Source organism: Papilio machaon, chromosome 22 (genome assembly GCF_912999745.1).
Source record: "Papilio machaon chromosome 22, ilPapMach1.1, whole genome shotgun sequence".
Lineage (NCBI taxonomy): Eukaryota > Metazoa > Arthropoda > Insecta > Lepidoptera > Papilionidae > Papilio > Papilio machaon.
Genome location: NC_060007.1, coordinates 6,507,741 through 6,527,642, shown reverse-complemented (window position 1 = coordinate 6,527,642; position 19,902 = coordinate 6,507,741). Strand labels below are relative to the sequence as shown.

The 19,902-nt window shown below is 34.9% G+C and overlaps 3 protein-coding genes across 3 annotated transcripts in view; 2 read left to right on the top strand and 1 right to left on the bottom strand.

Annotated features, from left to right (window-relative positions):
* Positions 1-1,352, top strand: part of LOC106711195 (growth arrest-specific protein 2) — a 52,598-nt gene extending 51,246 nt beyond the window's left edge. The window contains exon 11 of the mRNA XM_045683626.1: positions 1,177-1,352. Coding sequence (XP_045539582.1) covers positions 1,177-1,320 — 144 coding nt within the window. The 3' untranslated portion in view covers positions 1,321-1,352. The remainder of the gene's footprint in view (positions 1-1,176) is intronic.
* A 2,863-nt stretch (positions 1,353-4,215) lies between these two features.
* LOC106711159 (septin-2) lies at positions 4,216-11,121 on the bottom strand. Its single transcript, XM_045683526.1, has 8 exons — positions 11,060-11,121; positions 10,594-10,711; positions 9,957-10,099; positions 9,156-9,342; positions 7,420-7,538; positions 6,612-6,804; positions 4,757-5,058; positions 4,216-4,387 (listed from the first exon to the last, which is right to left on the bottom strand). Exons 1-8 carry the CDS (start codon positions 11,087-11,089, stop codon positions 4,220-4,222), a joined length of 1,260 nt encoding a protein of 419 aa, XP_045539482.1. The 5' UTR covers positions 11,090-11,121; the 3' UTR covers positions 4,216-4,219.
* A 639-nt stretch (positions 11,122-11,760) lies between these two features.
* LOC106713966 (neurobeachin) overlaps positions 11,761-19,902 on the top strand; it is a 327,564-nt gene continuing 319,422 nt past the window's right edge. Inside the window, exon 1 of the mRNA XM_045683613.1 lies at positions 11,761-12,038. Coding sequence (XP_045539569.1) covers positions 11,880-12,038 — 159 coding nt within the window. The 5' untranslated portion in view covers positions 11,761-11,879. The remainder of the gene's footprint in view (positions 12,039-19,902) is intronic.

The window sequence follows — 19,902 nt, the reverse complement described above, 5'->3', positions numbered from 1 at the left end:
ATATCTTTATAGGTTTATCTCTAAATCTTGAAAAGCTAAGAACTCCATACAAAACAATCTCGAGGGTACAAAAACGATTAAGTCCACATATATTTTCGTAATATAGATAAGAGACATATTTTTGCACTGTTACAATAGTTATAGGGGCACAAAAAACCTAAGCTGAACTAACACGAGAACATAAGAGGCACTTCATATATACAAATTTGAGCATCAATAGTCAAGCCAAAAGCAAATATTTAGTGCATTCAAGGTTTAAATAATTAATAATAAAGCTTTTAGCAATTAACAGATCTGTGGTCGAGATGTTTGTTTAGTTTTACATAAACAATTTTTTTTAAATTTACACATTAATTATACAAGAATTTTCACCAAATTATTCATGTATTTTATCCCATCAGTATATGGTGCTTTCCTTACGTAAGAGCTAAAATTAAAACAAACCATACTTAGATAAGATTCTATACCATTTACATCATTTGTAAGCTACAATTATGGTTATTTTATTTGAAACAAAACCAGACCAAAAGGCAATGTTTTATGTCGATATTCTTTTCTGTCGACAAGACAACTGCAATTTGTGCCAACATTTACAATTTACAAATGTTTAACTTAATAAACTTTTTGATATTCAAATTGTTATCTTTTAATATTACTATAGACACCTTGTTCCAATCTTTTAAAGTTATTTTTAGATATCTAGACAGCTCTTAACTTAGCACGAGTCACTGCGCAGGACGCCTATGACCTTGAGCCGCTAAGATATTTGTAAAGAACTATACTAGAACGTAGACATTACTTCAGGGTAAGAAACGCGGGCAAGGCAATAGTGTGTAGGCACCCTTAGATCACTTGCAAATGTTCACTTTGAATTTTGAGTACCAAGAGTATCCACTAACCACGGTTGATGGTTAACGCACAGTCACTTTATGAGTTGCGCGAGTATTTAACACTGAGAACACTCACGTCTATAGCTTCGCACTGCTGTAGGTGAGTACGTACATTGTTTACTATAACATATAAGTGTGAATTCAGCACATAAATAGGTTATTTACGGGCTGACAGCAAGATTTTATTATTAGATAAGTAATTTGGCAGAATTGTGCCGACTAAAAATCAATAATTTCTTCTCTGCTTCGGGCAACATTACGCTTACATGTACATTATTGTGTGTAGAATGGAGATGTGACACACGTGTCTCTGCCGTTGTGCGCCTCGGTGACACCGCACAAGCGCCGCTACACCTACTACCACAACCTGTACAAGCCCATCACTTACTCCATGACGCAGCCGAAGCCATTGAAAATATCACTTGTTTGAAATCGTATGAGTTTTATTTTATATCCCTCCAGAAGCGACCACGATTTACGTTAAGATAACCTCTGGTTCAAAGATCTGCTGAGTCTACATCATCATCAGCTCACCATACGTCCCGATTGAGAGGCTCGGAGTGTACCCCAAGTTAGGGTTGACTAGGTTATAGTCAATGCTGGCCAAGTGCAGGTTGACTTCACACATATTATTGAATTTTTTTTAAATGTGCAGGTTGCATCACAATGTTTTCCTTCGTCGTAAGAAGATCGGATAAATATACATATGTAAATCGAAAAACACATTTATCATGTCGGGATTCGAACCCAGAACCTGCAGAATACAAGTCAAGTACTTAACCCCCGAGCAATCGACGCAAGCGAGAGTCTACGATATCGCGAAATTGAGGGTCAAAATTTGAAGAATATTTTCTGTTATTAAACCAATGTGGGATTTTCAAAAGCATTTACGAGATAAAACGTTTTAGTAATCTCTGCTTAGGAAAAATCAATAGATGTATCTAAAGACGATATAATTTATACACAACTTTTCACAAAAAAAAAAACAAGTAGCATATATATTTTTTATTAAAATACACTTATCTAAAAAAAGAAAAAAGGAATGAATAATTAAATACTGTTCCTGATGTAAATTCATTTCAATTTTGACAAAAACACAAGCAGATTTACTTAAAACTAACTATTTACTTAATATATAATAAAATCTAATAATTTGGCATATTACATTACAATTACGTCAAGAAAAAAAAAAGTCAGTGCATTAAAAAGAAAATGTTTGTGAAAGTGCATCCGTCTGTCTGTTTGTCTTACAAAAACATATATATAAATGCAATTTATATGCATTAATATTATATACTACATTAATATACTATATAGATATTATAAAAAAATATTTTAAAAGGCAAGTTGTAAACATCTACAATGTACAAAACAATTTCATATGTCAACTAAGATTTCTTAAAGAGTTCAATATATCTTCTATATATATAAAAGAAAGTTGTGTTAGTTACGCCATTTATAACTCAAGAACGGCTGAATCGATTTGACTGAAAATTGGTGGGCAGGTAGCTTAGAACCAGGAAAAGGACATAGGATAATTTTTACCCCGTTTTCTATTTTTTATTCCGCGCAAACGGAGTCGCGGATAAAAGCTAGTTTAATTAAGCGGATTTAAAATTGGTCCAGTTATGAAATAATAATACACTAGTTCAGACAACTTATTCAATTAACATTTTGTCTAAATATACGTCAAAAAAAAACGCACGAAAAATTGCATGAAGACAAACTAAAATAAGCATAATTGATAAAAAAAATAATAATTAATAATTCATTACATTTGAATAATTCGACGGGAATTCGTTTTTTCTTAATAAATAATGTCGACATTATTGTTGTTAAAAACTTAATACTAAATATAAAATAATATGTTGATGTAAAATAAAACTACATCAATCATTTATTAAGCAATATGAGATTATACGTCATATATTAATTATAGTTAAAAAAAAGCATCCAGATAAAAAAAAAACACTACATTTTGGCATAAAGTATTCAATTAGAATTGTGTTTAAACTTTATTTTTAACTTATTTTCTATAAAACTTGATGATAAATAAATGTTAGATAGTTTATATTAAATTTTAGAAACATGTTACTAAAGTCCAGTCGCGGAGCAGAGTCAGAGAAGAATTTCGTACAATGACCTTTTTACCTACTGACAGTGGTCACAAACATTTTTGTATTTAGTACGGTTTATATGAATTATTTGATGGAGAAAGAAAATTTACCAATTTATGAAATATAGTTATTATTATTATATAAATTACTAGCTGTCGCCCGCGACTCCGTCCGCGCGCAGTTAAAAAAAAAAATAGATGTTGGCCGATTCTCAGACCTACTGAATATGCTCACAAAATTTCATGAGAATCGGTCAAGCCGTTTCGGAGGAGTACGGTGACGAAAACTGTGACACGAGAATTTTATATATTAGATTTATTTAGATTTTATATTACAAGTAAAGTCAAGGTGAAGCAAACCAAGGACTTTTTGTTGTGACTCAAGGCCAACCAAAAGCACATTATGCAAACAAGAACAAACTTTATAGTCTCCAGTAAAAGGTTTACAATCCCTGAGGACGGCGGCCATTGTATCTGTGCGAGCGAGACACGTTGTATTTACACGGGAGTGACTTTAATGTACGAAATTCTTCATCCTCCGCGATTGGACTTTAATAAATAATACAGATTTGTTTAAAACTAGGTGAATCTTTACGATATGATCTTCAAAGTGCACCACAAATAGCTTTAAAATCTTTACTATATCATAAAGCAATAAAAAAATGTTTTTTTTTAACATGTGAGTAATTAGAGAGCCTAGTACGAATATTGGTGAGAACATTTTTCCTAAAGTCATCGACATTTGTATTTATGTAGTATCCTTACCAGCTGTAAAGTACACTAACAAATATTGACACATTATATCGAAGATGTTACGAGAAGCGTGTCGTAATTATTCATGATAGACCCTCAGAATGCAGACAAAGATACAAACCCGATACTTAAAGTAAGATTATTAATTCCAGTCAATGAAATGACAAGTACAACTGTCACATACAAAAAAGATTGACTTGCTACAATAGTGATAAAAAAAATGTAATCTAGGTCTAACTTTTAATTGTTAAAAACTCGATTTTTACCACATCACTATTTATTTGAGACTAAAAACCTGCAGCAACACTGGAAATGTTGTTTTACTGACTGGAATCTTACTTTAGACAGCAAACACTAAGCAAGTCTGTAGAAATGGGCATAGATTCAACAAACTCGTCGTGTCACCTGTCAACATTGTATGAGATGTGACTGTGTCATGTCTGTAGTATTGCTGACATGTCTACTTCTTCTTGCTCTTGCCGAGTGTGAGCGTGTGATGCGGCTGCGCACTCTGCTGCTTGCGCCGGTTGAACTCGATCGTCTCGTCTTCTATCTTCTTACGCAACTCCTCGAGGCGCTTCTTCTCTTCCGTGTGGTCCTTCTTCAGCTTGTCGAATTTCGCGTGAAGCTGAAAATTAATGTAGATTATTATAATTTTTTTTTTCAAAATATAACATATGTAAAAGGGAGAAGCAAATATTAAAAAAAATATATATATGTTACGAAAATTAGTGTTACTAATAATATAAATGCGAATATGTGGACGTTTGTAAGAAGGTATCTCTAGAACGGTTGCGTGGATGTACATTAAATTTGGTATAATCTTGGAAATTTTTACATATGAATTTGATAACTCCACAATTGTTCAACACATCTTATTGAAATTTGGCCATTGATACTTTCATTATTTTCAAAATTCTGCACAAACGAAGTCGCAGGCGAAGGTTAGTATTATATAAAAGAGTGCAGTCGTAAATGTTGTGAAGATGCACACTACCTCCTTCTCGGCCTCCTTGAGCTCCGCCTCCTTCTCCTTGACGCGCTGCACGAACATCTGGCGCATCTCATCCTCCTTGTGCTGCAGCTCGGCGAGATGTGCGCTGCGCTTCTGCTCGAAGGTCTGCTGGAAGGAGACGGGCTTGTTGTCCGCGTCCACGTCGCTGAAGCCCATCTGCTGCAGCCTCCGGCGCCGGTACAGCTCGTAGTGACGCGCGTGAGTCTTCTCGCGCATGTCCTCCATGTTGGTGCGGATCAGCATCTCGCGCAGCTTCACGAAGTCGCAGTGAGACTCGTTCTCCACTGTCACATACAACATTACATCTCATCACAAATATAATTAACTAATAACAGTGGTAGTCTACAACATCTGTTGCATTAACTCATTTTAACCCTCCTTCCCTTACCACCTTTTTTATAATGTAAGGGAGTGTAAAGAGAGAAGTGTATTTGATGGAAGAGAGAGTGCTCCTCCATCAATTAAAGGTAAGTTAATGTATCTGCAATAGCAGATGTCTATGAGCAGCGATCATTTCACTATTTCAGGGAATACAAGGGAGCTGTAGCTCATTTGCCACCTGATAATATGAAAAAAATCATACGAGGTAGGTTAAGTTTCTTTTTATAGAGGGAAAAATGCCTTAGGGCACCATCAGATGCCTGGTGTGTCGGGCTCAGGCTCATTGGTGTTCACCTAACCTAAGTCCCGTTACCGACTAAAACAACCCTCTCTGTGGACTTTCGGTACTCCTCCGGGAATACCTTCAGGTATAACTTTGGAGGGGCGGTCTCAGAGGTAGAGTAGAATATGTACGAGTTGATGTATGTATGTGTGACGCACCTTGCACAGTGCCCCAGGGGTACTGTCGTGCGCGCACAGTCTTGTTGCCCAGCTTCACAAAGTCAGTGCTGCCGACGACAGCGAAGGGGATGTGAGAGTTGATGTATGTATGAGAGGTGTATGTATGTATGTATGTGTGACGCACCTTGCACAGTGCCCCAGGGGTACTGTCGTGCGCGCACAGTCTTGTTGCCCAGCTTCACAAAGTCAGTGCTGCCGACGACAGCGAAGGGGATGTGAGAGTTGATGTATGTATGAGAGGGGTATGTATGTATGTATGTGTGACGCACCTTGCACAGTGCCCCAGGGGTACTGTCGTGCGCGCACAGTCTTGTTGCCCAGCTTCACAAAGTCAGTGCTGCCGACGACAGCGAAGGGGATGTGAGAGTTGATGTATGTATGAGAGGTGTATGTATGTATGTATGTGTGACGCACCTTGCACAGTGCCCCAGGGGTACTGTCGTGCGCGCACAGTCTTGTTGCCCAGCTTCACAAAGTCAGTGCTGCCGACGACAGCGAAGGGGATGTGAGAGTTGATGTATGTATGAGAGGTGTATGTATGTATGTATGTGTGACGCACCTTGCACAGTGCCCCAGGGGTACTGTCGTGCGCGCACAGTCTTGTTGCCCAGCTTCACAAAGTCAGTGCTGCCGACGACAGCGAAGGGGATGTGAGAGTTGATGTATGTATGAGAGGTGTATGTATGTATGTATGTGTGACGCACCTTGCACAGTGCCCCAGGGGTACTGTCGTGCGCGCACAGTCTTGTTGCCCAGCTTCACAAAGTCAGTGCTGCCGACGACAGCGAAGGGGATGTGAGAGTTGATGTATGTATGAGAGGTGTATGTATGTATGTATGTGTGACGCACCTTGCACAGTGCCCCAGGGGTACTGTCGTGCGCGCACAGTCTTGTTGCCCAGCTTCACAAAGTCAGTGCTGCCGACGACAGCGAAGGGGATGTGAGAGTTGATGTATGTATGAGAGGTGTATGTATGTATGTATGTGTGACGCACCTTGCACAGTGCCCCAGGGGTACTGTCGTGCGCGCACAGTCTTGTTGCCCAGCTTCACAAAGTCAGTGCTGCCGACGACAGCGAAGGGGATGTGAGAGTTCATGGCGCCGTTCACTTCAGACACGGACTCGTCGTCAACTGGGAACTGGTAGATCTCTACACCGTTCGCCTGCAGCTCGTGCATTATCTTTGACTGAAACATAAACATCATCTGGTTAAACTACTGTAATTATAGTCAATGTAATATGTCGTAATGTCTACACTTGTAAGAAAATATTACGTACCATGTAATATTTTCTAAGTAAAGTCTTGCTAAGTATCTGATTGAAGTCATATCACAAAGAGTCAAATCAAGCAAAAAAATATATATATTGAAAAGTGTATTGTATCACACTTCACTATACATCCACAGTAAAGAGCTTGGAGCCTACACTAAGTTAGGGGTGACTAGGTCATAGTTAACCACGCTGGACCAATGTGTGTTCAGATATGTGCAGGTTGCATTTACAATGATTTCCTTCACTGTAAGAACATCAGATAAATGTACATTATGTAAATCAAAAAACACATTGATATATGGCGACATTTAAACTCTGGACCTGCAGATTACAAGTCAAGTGCTTAACCCCTGAGATAAAGGGAAATTTTTATAGACTCTATTTTTCCATTCATACTAGTGCAACAATTTAATGTGAAATTTGAATCTGTTACTGTTCATGACACAACTCTAAATGGGGTCAGTTGAGGTGCACACAGTAACGTAATCCTATAGTAATTAGTAATTTGTAGCGGGAACAATGAGACCAACCTTGAACTTCTGCAGCTCCGTCTTAGAGATGGTGTCAGCCTTTGCAATGATCGGTATGATGTTCACTTTCGTGTCCAACTTCTTCATGCACACCAGGTCGATTGACTTCAGACCATGTCCTGGAATACAAAGATATGTCACTAATTAATGTAATAAAATTATCTAAAAAGGGTTTCTAATTTTTCCCTCAAAAAACATGATGTTTTTGAGACTTTCATAGTGTTGCTATATAGGACATAAATACAATTTCACTTTCTAGTTTAGTGTGACAATAATATGACCCATAGAAATATTTACTGCATGTCCTTGACACATGTCACAGTAACCAGTACATACAACAGACATATTCAGATCGCGCGCGACATACAAACACGACGTCCTCGTGACATGCTCACCGTACTCAATATTACTAACGGTACAATAACTTTTACTTATCAGCCGCAGTTTTGTTTTCTGCTGGAATTCAATGTTAAATATTAACATTTCTATTTAATTCTATTAAAAAAAAAGTCCGATAATTATAGATAATTTTGCGCCATATATTTTTCATATTTAATTATCCAATAGTTTTTGCCTGCGACTTCATCCGCGAGGAATAAATAATTTTTTTTTAGTAGCTTATTCCAGACAATAATCTATGTCTATGCCAAATTTCATCTAGAACTATTTAGCCGTTTTAAAGTTATAAAATAATAAATATCCATCCATCTATCCAAACATTAGCATTTATAATTATTCTAATATTATAAATCTGAATGTTTGTTAAAAATTAACATAGCCACGGAGCATAGTCCGGAGGAACACATAGGCTACTTCAGTTTTCTTTTAATTCCGCGTGGACGTAGTATTAGTATAACACTAGTATGAACTATGATCTAATATTATAAAAAAAAAGAATTCAATTGACTAGTTGAATACATTTTATATGATTTGTTTATATTTATTAGAGTAATAATGTTATGAAAATGTATACATATTAAAAACAAATACATAGCAAGATGTTGAAACAGTAACTAATATTTTGTTTTCATCTGTCTCATTATGTTTTATATTTATGTTGTGAGAATGTAATTGTTTAGTGAGTTGAAACAATCATTGAATAATTGGTATGCAATGTAGTGCACCACACAACTTTAATATCATATCCTTGTTTGCAAAATGTCCTTATCCTGTTAACACACGTTATTCAACGGAAAGGTTTGATTGGTATTTAATTGGCAATATTTGAATTTAGGAAATTATTTTAGGTACTACAAAAACTTTAAATTACATTATATCTACAACTTAGTACAAACTGATTTATTTTTAAAGAATAAAAAATAAAAATCTATCGAGAAAGTCATATAGACTATGTATGAAAGGTGAGTGAACCCAAAATCGTATTCATGTTCTACAACTAGTTTGTGAATGCAGTTTGTGACAAGAATATTAATAGCTCAATACACTGATATCAAATGAAAGTTATGACCCTTCATAAATTAAACCGTGTCAACCTATAATGATAAAGGAGCAATTTTCAATGAGGACGAGTATCCCTTAGTACAGGATTAGTGAGACACTTACATTAAAAGACTGACTTTGTGACCATTTAAACATTCAGGGCAAATTAGCACTGCAGTTATACACAATTGGAACAAAACACCTCAAATATGAACAAAAGTATCTTTGTTGCACAATATAAAATTAATTAAGAAACACATAAAATTTAGACATTTATCAAGTAAAATATGTCATACCCGTTGGACAGATGAAGTACAGACAGACATGCAGACGACTGTCATGGTAAGTGGGCAGGGAACGCTTAATCTTCAGCTCCTCCTGCAGGTAAGCCTCAAACTGAGCGTCTATGTAGTCCACCACCGCCTTGAAGCTGTCCTCCTTGTTCACTTGATCACCGTAGCCCACCGTGTCACAAATTGTCAACTACACAAATAAAATGCGTATTAGACTTTAGTTTTTTTTCGTCAAGATAAAACCATTTAATAAAAAGATTTTTTGATGTGAAACATCTATAGGATCACTTGTAAACCGAATTGTTGGCGTGGCGACGCTTGCCGTGGCGACGGGTCGCCTATGAGGTATACATATATATATTTTATTTTAATAATATTTAATATTATTTATTATTATTATTATTCATTCATTCATTCATTTTTTCATCCATTCATTCATTCATCCACTCATTCATTCATTTATTTGTTTAATATTTTATGCATATTACTTGTACACAGATGATGTTTCACATCTGCCAGGCGTCCCATGACGGCTCACAAGTTTTTTTTTCTATTAAACCTTCGTAAGAAAATCAAACATTCATGTACAAAACTTTACTTAAAAAATATTTCATGTCAGCAACAGATCTGTGGTTCCTCTGCTGTTACACATGTAAATGAGCGTTGGATCAATTAATATTAGACAATCTGCTGCTTGTTTACCCCTTCTCCTATAAAAAAGACTTAATGTACAGTCTAGAAAAATAGTCCCAACACCACCATCTACATAATTGTAAAATGGAGTGAACATTACAAGTGATTTACCTTTAATCTGACACTGCTTTCTTGCAGCTCATAAGTGTGTGCCTTCAGTTTCACTGTAGGTAGGTTGTGTGGGCTGGGGGATGACTCAAAGTTTGTATTGAACAACGAATCCATAAGTGTTGATTTTCCAAGACCAGTCTCACCTGTGTAAAAAAATAAAGGTAAATCATATATTTACATACAATAAGAATATTTGTTATGCCATTAGGCTACAATATAATTTGTGAACATGATTTTTTTTTAACATGTTTTGCTTCATATATTAAACTCATTCCTATACTTTCAAACAATCGTTTAGCTATGCTGCCATCGTATTTTACTAATATTGTAAATGTGAATGTGTGGATGTTTGATTGAAGGTATCTCCGGAACATCGCAACAGATCTTGTTGAAATTTGGAACAGATGTAGAACATATTCTGGAAGAATACATAGGCTACTTATTACGTTTTTTTTTTTAATTTCGCGCGGCCGGAGTCGCGGGCTACATTTAGTATGCATATATTTGTGACAGTTTTGTATTATTGAAAAGACTATATGTGTATAAGTATGTTAAACTAACAAGTACAAAGTTGATAACGCAGCGCCGGCCGAACAAGTGATTAGTCAAACATTATAGCAAGTGATTCATTACTCACCAATGCAAAGGATGTTGAAGACGAATCCATTCTGCACGCTCTTATTCACCAGCTGATCTGGAAGGCTGTCGAATCCGACGTGCCCCGACAACTTCAGAGTTCGCATTGCGGACTCCGCCTTTAACAAAATTAACTTTGAAAATCGACGATAAACTTGTAAATCTTTGCCACTGGATACTTAGGTACTTAGGTTCAATTTGTTTAACACTTACAAATATACACATGTCAAAGCGTAAACAAGAGAAAGGTTTAATAATTCGTGACGTTATTTTTCAGAATTTATAAATAATAAACCTACAGAACGCCCAACGGTGTTTTCTTTTCTTTGTACATACTCCTACATTAATAACGAACCACTTAAAAGCACACAGTAGCTATTTATACAAAATAAAATATACAATGTTCCGTTTACATTCTAAAAAATATTTATTGTATTTAAAACTAAAACAATTAAATTAAAACTTACTTTAGGAACCTCAACTTCAATCGCCGCCATGTTTATTCGGACTGTGACTGACGAATACTGAAGTTAAATGCAAAATGTAGTGCAAATACGACTTCGATTATGCCACACTTCACGTCACAAGGCTTACAATGCTTAAAACTTTAAAACATCATTTTTAATAGAATTTTAAAATGTTTGTGATTTGTGCACAAGTTCATTTTGTATTAAATAATTCTATAAAAATTATTCAAGCGCGTGGTAGGGAAGGTTAATCATAAATTTTACTTTTACAAAATAAAATCTTTCTTTGACAATATACTTCAATTTTTTTTAATGTTGGTGTCCATGTTTTGTAAGTTGCAATTAGAAATTTTTAGCTTAAACGCTAGGTGGATGTGATCAAATCTGTGCAAAATGCAAAAAACGTTTAAAGTACTGCAAAAGCAATTTTCTTTTTAAGGAAACGCGACCAAAAAACCACATGATACAATTTTAACAAAATTTACGAGACACTTATGAGTCATCGTTTTCATTTGTTTAATCTCATAAATTTAGAATAAAAGTTAGCATGGCTTAAATTAAATTTAAAATAACAACGTTACAGCAAACCTAACAACTAAATAACGATAGTATGTAAATTTAAACTCCCAACAAAACAATATCGATTGATTGGCAAAAATTGACATGCACTTTCATATTATGGCAACACTCTGTAATTCCAAAATGGTAGAAAGCGACATTGGTGCGTTATCATGTGAGCCGATGGAATAATGTTTTCTTGAATTTTTTCGTCGTGAGTGGATTAAATTTTGTGTGTAAGTGAATAGTGACATAGTTAAATATGGCGGACTTAAAGTCGCCGCCTTTTAGTGAAATTACGAGACCTGAGGAAGTAGTCAGGATGACGACGAACGATAGCCTGAAATTTGCAGTCCTTATCGGCTTGATTGAAGTCGGACAGGTGACCAACCGGGAGGTGGTGAACACCGTCTTACATCTGGTAAGTCTAGATGATGAAATTGTCTCTTATAAATCTTCGTTTTAATGGGAGAATTGTTAGAATTCTAATTGGATTCGTCTTAGAAAGGTTAGTGCGTACGATTAGTTTCCATACTTACGTCAAATTAAACAACTTGTTTTTTTAGATTTCTCGTTGTCTTTAGTCTGTTGTTAGAGAAACAATGTTAAAGTTTATTGAGTGTGATGAACAATGTCTATTTTCCTTGTTTTTATCGATCGTTTGGTATTCTGAATGTTGGAAAAGTGCGGCGGAGATAGTAGCCGGCGAGCGTTTGTTTTGATCATTGTATTAGCTTTCGACAACATGTAAACGATAAATAAACCGGTATGGCTGTATTACCCTATATTCATCATTCATTTTAAATCATTTCTACATAAATTTCCCGGCTTTTATCAAATACTGAATGTACGGTGTAGAGGTTTAGGTAATTGTAAGTTTTACGCTGGGTCGTCGTCACTAGTAATAAGGGCGTGAAACAAAATGGGTTTCATAGCTTTCTCTCTGTAGTTTTCTTAGTATAATCGTGGGTTTTTTTTATATAAATCGCATGATTACACGGAGTGACTCGTGTTATGCCACGCAACGTGTTTTGGAATTTATACTTGAACTTTAGATTTATTTTATTGACTTGTACTTTACGATTACAAGTCTCCTTATTCTCGATAATTTGATACACACAATATGATTTGGCGATATTGCTGACTTGACATTTTATCGCAAGGGTTACGTGAGAGTTACATTATTCCCGTGGGGTGACACTGACTCGGCATAATACTGGCCAGAGATGACAATGACATGCATATTTCAATAACAAGGAAACGTAATCTGTTAGGATGAAATCTAAACCATTGCCCACCTATTTTAAATGATTTTGTACTAAAATGATCATTAATATATATCAAACTAACCACTTGTTTAAATAACTGAATGTGTTCTCACATAATGAAACTGTTAAAGCCACAATTTAGATATGTTATATATTGTTTATCGTAATCATTATTCAGTGCTGGTTATCAAGATATGGATTCTTATCAGACGCCGTTTTCTTAATCATATAATTTGATATAAACCAAAACAGGTTTTCAAAGTATGGTTTCGTTTCACATATCGTAATGTTCAGAGCAATTACAAAGTAACTTTACATAAAATAAGTTAGTTTTGTTTTAATAATTTGGACGTAATAAGCTAAGACTAAATAAATGGTTACAATTGTCGCCCGTAACTCCGTCCGCGCGGAATAAAAAAAACTTAACTAGTAGCCTATGTGTTCTTTCAGATTGCGTTCTACATTTATACCAAATTTCATCGACATTCATGCAGCCGTTCTGGAGATATCTTGTAACAAACTTCCATCCATCCATCCGTACCGTATGGGACTCCGTAATCCTCGTATTACGCTACTTACATGTTTATCATAATAAATAGTAAAACGGTCTGTAGTAATTAAGTGCATGGAATGCCTTCAGGCTGTGCATAAATTATTTAGTATTCGCGCGTCGTTTTGCCGCGGCCGTCGGATCGTCAGCGTTTTACTAAACTGGGAACAATGCTAATCTACATACATTACAGTGACCGGACACAATGTAGGACTATAAAAATATTATTATTAATATTAATTGAAAAAAAAATCAGTTCGGTTGCACTGAACATGGTAACATTAGCCGATACTTTGAAGGGAAAATTTTTAAAATTAAGTTCTTTTCACTAAGAATGTTTGTATTAATTCGCAAGTTACGAAAAAAAAACCACCCTGACCTCATTACAATCAGATTTTATTACTTAACCTATTGTAGTGACGTAATTAGAGGCAGAAACATCGTCTCTTATAAATATTAAAGCTAAAGTAACGCTCGTGATAAACATCTATACGAGCAAGATTGATAGCGGGAGAGGCGACCTAAGATTAAAGGGCTTATCCCTCTGCATAGTGAGATAATATAATATATTCCACAAGAGATAACAATATAGTAACCAGCTGTTAGAATAAGAAGCAAAACTTACAATGACTAAAAATTTATTGTTAACACCAAGCGTCTGTTTTGAAGTGTTAATTGCAATATAAATAATTTCATTTGCATCCGTAATTTTTATAGGAACACTATGTTTGCTAGAACTTAGACATTCAGCTCATTTTGTATGCTCTCTACGTGCCTAGTTTCCGTCAGTTACGTAACTAGGCAGTAAAATTTGTTTTATAGACTACACGCTATATATCCCGATGTTAATGCTTTTTATAGTCTGGATTACAGATCAAATTATTCATCCGGGAATTTGTTATTTGGAGGCTCTGATAAATTAATTAACCCTGGGAGGTTACTGAGGACAGAATTAAAATAATTTAGTTCGAAGTTGTGTCAGTCTTTTTGTCACTTGTCCAGTTTTGATTAATGTATAGTCTTTGAAAGAAGAAAATATTCTAATATTATAAATGCGAATGTTTAGATGGATGGATGGATGTGTTTGTTTGTAGGTATACCCGGAACGGCTCAATGAATCTCGATTACATTTGGCGCATATATAGATCATAGTCTGAAAGAACACATAAGCTATTTTAAGTTTTTTTTTAATCCGCGCGGACGGAGTCGCGGGAAAAAGCTAGTATGATCTATATGCGAACCCGTTAAATATTTCTATACGACATTTCCTCATTCATGCGATCGTTCTGTTTATCATTTTAAATTTAACATTAGCTCGTGTTTAGATGAGATGGGGAAGGATTGGTATAGTATATTCGAATGTTCTCACGCCCATCATAGTTATTGATTAATCTTGTCAGTGATAACTTTATCAGTGATAATCGCTGACCCATAAATAAAAATACCATTTATTAAATTTAATACATACATTTGTATTATTACTTTTGCTTTTATAAACGTACTAGCTGTTGACCATGACTCCGGGAAATTAAAAAATATATAATTAGTAGCCGTTCTTAAGATACTTTTTAACAAACGTCCATCCATACAGCCAAACATTCGCATCTTACTATAAAGTTGTAAATGAAGGAGTCGGTAGCGACAGCTAATTTATAAATTTTAGTAAGATTTATGTGTTGAACAAAACAAGGTCCTATCCTTGTTCAAAACATATAAGAGCGAGAAGATAATTATCTAAGACTTCAAAATACTAAATAACTTTAAACTTTAAATTTGTTATTAAACTTGTACGAAAGATATAAGATGCTAAAGATAGTTTATAGAGAAGCCCCAAACGACCTTAATAATGTTTAGCCTACTTCACGTGTCTCGTAATATTTTTAATGTATATACCTATATATCACTTTATTGTCATAGTGTGCATCTTAGCACATGTTATATATGTCGCGACGCGGTTGCACAAGTTAGATAAAACGTTGCGTCATGAATTAACATACACTATGTCCCGACATACGGAGTGTATGTTGAAAATATTCAATACAATACGCAATTAATTAAGACAATAATCATGATACTAGATAACATCGTAAATGGTAAATCTTTGTTGCAAATACATATTTTATTTATACTGGTATTATAAATGCGAATGTTTAGATGTATGGATGGATGTTTGTTTGAAGGTATGTCTAGAACGGCTCAATGGATCTCGATGAAATTTACCAAAGATATAGGACGTATTCCGGAAGAACACATAGACTATTTGTTGTTTTTTAAAACTTTATTTATGTCTGTAGGTGTACTTTTGTTATTTGGAAAAGCATTGTCACTACAATAATCAGTGTCGTTACAAATAAGAATGCGAACGTCGTAAAACGGTATAGTATACATGTGTTTTTGAACCTCCAAACTTGTTTTAAAGAGACCTTAAAAATGGAATCAGCTCCAGTGAATTTTACGTACCAAGTTTGTGTGTTATAACATAATTATAACATAACATAACGAAATAAAATATTTATATCTATCTATATATATAAAAGAAAGTCGTGTTAGTTACACTATTTATAACTCAAGAACGGCTGAATCGATTTGATAGAAAATTGGTGGGCTGGTAGCTTAGAACCAGGAAACGGACATAGGATAATTTTTACCCCGTTTTCTATTTTTTTTTTATTCCGCGCGGACGGAGTCGCGGGTAAAAGCTAGTCTTATATATATAAAAGAAAGTCGTGTTAGTTACACTATTTATAACTCAATAACGGCTGAATCGATTTGACTGAAAATTGGTGGGCAGGTAGCTTAGAACCAGGAAACGGACATAGGATAATTTTTACCCCGTTTTCTATTTTTTATTCCGCGCGGACGGAGTCGCGGGTAAAAGCTAGTTTATGATAAATATTGGTGCAGTGCAGGCTCTGAACGAATTGAGCCGATATCCTGACGACTGGCAGCGCGCCAGGCAAAACTTCTACTTATAACACTTTACAAATTAATTATTTCAAGTATCCTTACACAATACGGCACTGCTTTGCATTACTTAATTGTGTTAATTAATCACCATTCTGATACTCAGAGACGTTAATTAGTTACTAAGAGATTCATTAAGTTTTTTATTGTGGTTGTTGATGCAATTAGTTTAACTATTATATTGACTAGTTTGTTGTGGATACTGAAAACAAAGCGAAGGCGAAACGTGTGTGACGTCATCCGACATATTGGATTTGTGTCAGCGTTGTGTATATTGGACCGTCATTGTGTTGTCCTTGCACACAACCTAGTGGCGCTAACAAAGTAATTTCAACTACTTTATGTATGTACTCCGAAAACGTCTAAACAATAACGTCTGCTAGACGGTATAACAGTATGCTTCCAAGCCATAGATGCTCTTGTCCTAGGATTGTTATTCAACCCTTTACATAAATGAAATTCTATTGATTCCCTTTTGAATAAGAAATATAACATATCGCTAGAATCAATGTTAGGTAAAATATGTTTGGAAGATTGTACAAATAATAAAGTCTCGGTTTTTAGAAAGGAAAAACTACGTAACTGTGCTATGATTGTTAAAGAAAAAAAAGATACAAAAAAAAGACATTCATTGTTCCCCACCGTGAAGAGGTATCACGCGTTCTTGACCGCGACCTTGTCTTGAGTAGTAATGTACTGCGCTGCGATTTGCATTGCTGTAGCTGATAGACGTTGTACCGTGATTTTCTGTACTCAGCAGGCGATGGATACACAATGAGTGGATTTCCGTTACTAGAGCAGTTTTACGAGCGAAAGTGAAGGGGATGGTCAGTTAATACAGATGAATTGTGTTGATACTTTTAAATTACGACTCGTTTTAGTACATTGTAATGACGCAACTTTGAGATTGTTTAATATCTTCAAGTTATTTTTAACAAGTAAATCCGGCGTGGTACAGAAATGTGGCCTTTATAAATAAATACTATAATATAATGTTATTCATATGAAAACATATTTTAGAATACTGTAATATTTACTCACAATATGCTTTAATTAGTTTAATTCGGGAATTAAAGAATGAGTTTTAATCCTTTTCGTATCAATTACATGGTACATGTACAGCGGCGCCCTCCAGCGGGAAACAATGGAGACCACAAGGGGACGGTTGCGACCAGCGGCCTGTGACCCCTGCGCCGGGTAATTGCCGTCCTCGAGCGGAACTATCGATCGCTGCTAGCGGCTCAATGTTATGTTGTCTCGTAATGCTATGAGTTTCAAAGTTACGAGTCGTAAAAATATGTGTTTTTTAATAACTGTAAGAAATATATGGGATATTGAATAGATACAATTGAAGAGAGTTTTTAGGTATTGGAAAAAAAAGAATAAATTAAAACATATTGAAGTCGTACTTTGTAGTTTTGCATTATTTTTTCAGTTCAAATCGCATGTCTTTAGTTAAAATCTGGTACATATTCATGTAATAGATTTCACAGTACAGTAAACGTAAACAATAAAAGATTAATCATATTTTCATGTTATAAAATCGTACAATTTTCATAACTTCCGCTTGCATTCTCAAGGACTTGTCTAATAACCAAATGGACGCCGGCGGGTGCGGGAAGCGGCCTGTAGGAAAGGATCGGGCGTTGTATTGAATATCAAATATTCCCGAAATCCTTACAGAATACGTAATATCTTACTTTGATTCAATATTTTGCTTATTAATATACGTATAAATGTTAGATTATTCAGGAAATAGACTACTTACATTAAAAAAATATTAAATGCACATTATTCCTTTTTGTAGTATATTTCTTGTGTAATACGATTTCAAACGTCGAAAGTTGAGATGATTTAATAAAGGTTCGGTCTACAACAAAGATTTCGTCAACGTTGGCGAATGTCGGGCCCTTTCCGATGTAATGACGTCATACGGTATCTGTCGAATGTCGGACGCGTAAGGAATTGACGTATCTATTAACATATGTCGAAGAAATGTTACAATTTTATTATTATCTTTTCAAATAAATAGTCATCGTATTATTTGTTCTATACTCTAAAGATGATTATAGATATTTTATAGTATACTAGCTTTTACCCGCGACTCCGTCCGCGCGGAGTAAAAAATAGAAAACGGGTTAAAAATTATCTTATGTCCGTTTCCTGGTTCTAAGTTCTAAGCTACCTGCCCACCAATTTTCAGTCAAATCAATTCAGCCGTTCTTGAGTTATAAATAGTGTAACTAACACGACTTTCTTATATATATATATATATATATAGATGTATATATGTATATTTAATGTATATGTTTATATTTGAATATATATTCAATACTATTTACAAGATGCTGAAGCTTTAAATATCTTTATATTTGTATCGTATAATGTAAACACTTTCTTAAATTGTTTACTGCGGATTTATTGTTGTTGCTTTATGAACCGCGGCAGAACTAATGAATTACTTCTTTCACTCCATTGGCTGCAGACTGCGCTTATATATTGATTACTTAATGATCCCCTGTTTTTACTAATATATATCATACTTAATGGCTGTATGATAGAGATGTAAATAGTACATTAATATAAAATTAACGTTGTCTGCTCAGAATAATAATCTATGTAACATATTACGTTGATATAAATTTGTACTAATGTCCGATATATACTTATATTTTTATGTATATATAATTTTTTAACCAACCCGCACTTGGCCAGCGTGGTTGACTATGGCCTAGTCACCCCTAACTTGGGGTAGGCTCCGAGCCCCTCGGTGGGGACGTATAGTGAGCTGATGATGATGATGATAATTTTTTAATCTTTACTAAACGAACGAACTAGGTTAGGCTTTCTACAGATTAATCAAGCCCTTTTTGTCATGATAGATCGACGATGTGGTCGAAGTTGTGGTAATCTACTGAATGACGACGGTAAGGGACGGATCGGCCCTTTTGTTGTGCATCAATCTGTTTGATTATAACTTGTAATCTTATAGAAGCAAGAAACTAGAAGCAAAACTTTGTTAATCATCGAGATTGCAGTACATTAATTGAAAAGATGTAGTAAATTTTTAATTAAAGTTTTTAATTTGTTTGTGAAAGAGTCTTTGTGACGAATTCCATTTTTTACCCGACATATATATGTCATGTACATTTATATGTATGTAATAAAGTGTGTAGTACATTTGAGTTTAAAGAATTGTGTGTTGGCAGCGTGCAGTGGACGCTGGGACAAATGCGGGATACACTTGTAACCTTTGCTATGTCTACTGCTTTAGTGTTTATGATGTTTGAGACCGTTTCTATCGATACTAATATTATAAATAGTAAAAATTAAATTAATAATTTAAAATTCTGCGTTTTTTTGGGTGTATTTTCTTCTCTTGATAAAAATGATGTCGATTTTCATTGTTTGAAGAAGTTTTTTTTAGTTAAAAATATAGCAACTGGATTAAAATATATGTATATTATTAATTTGGTTTCACATCTTAATTAAAAACTAAAGAA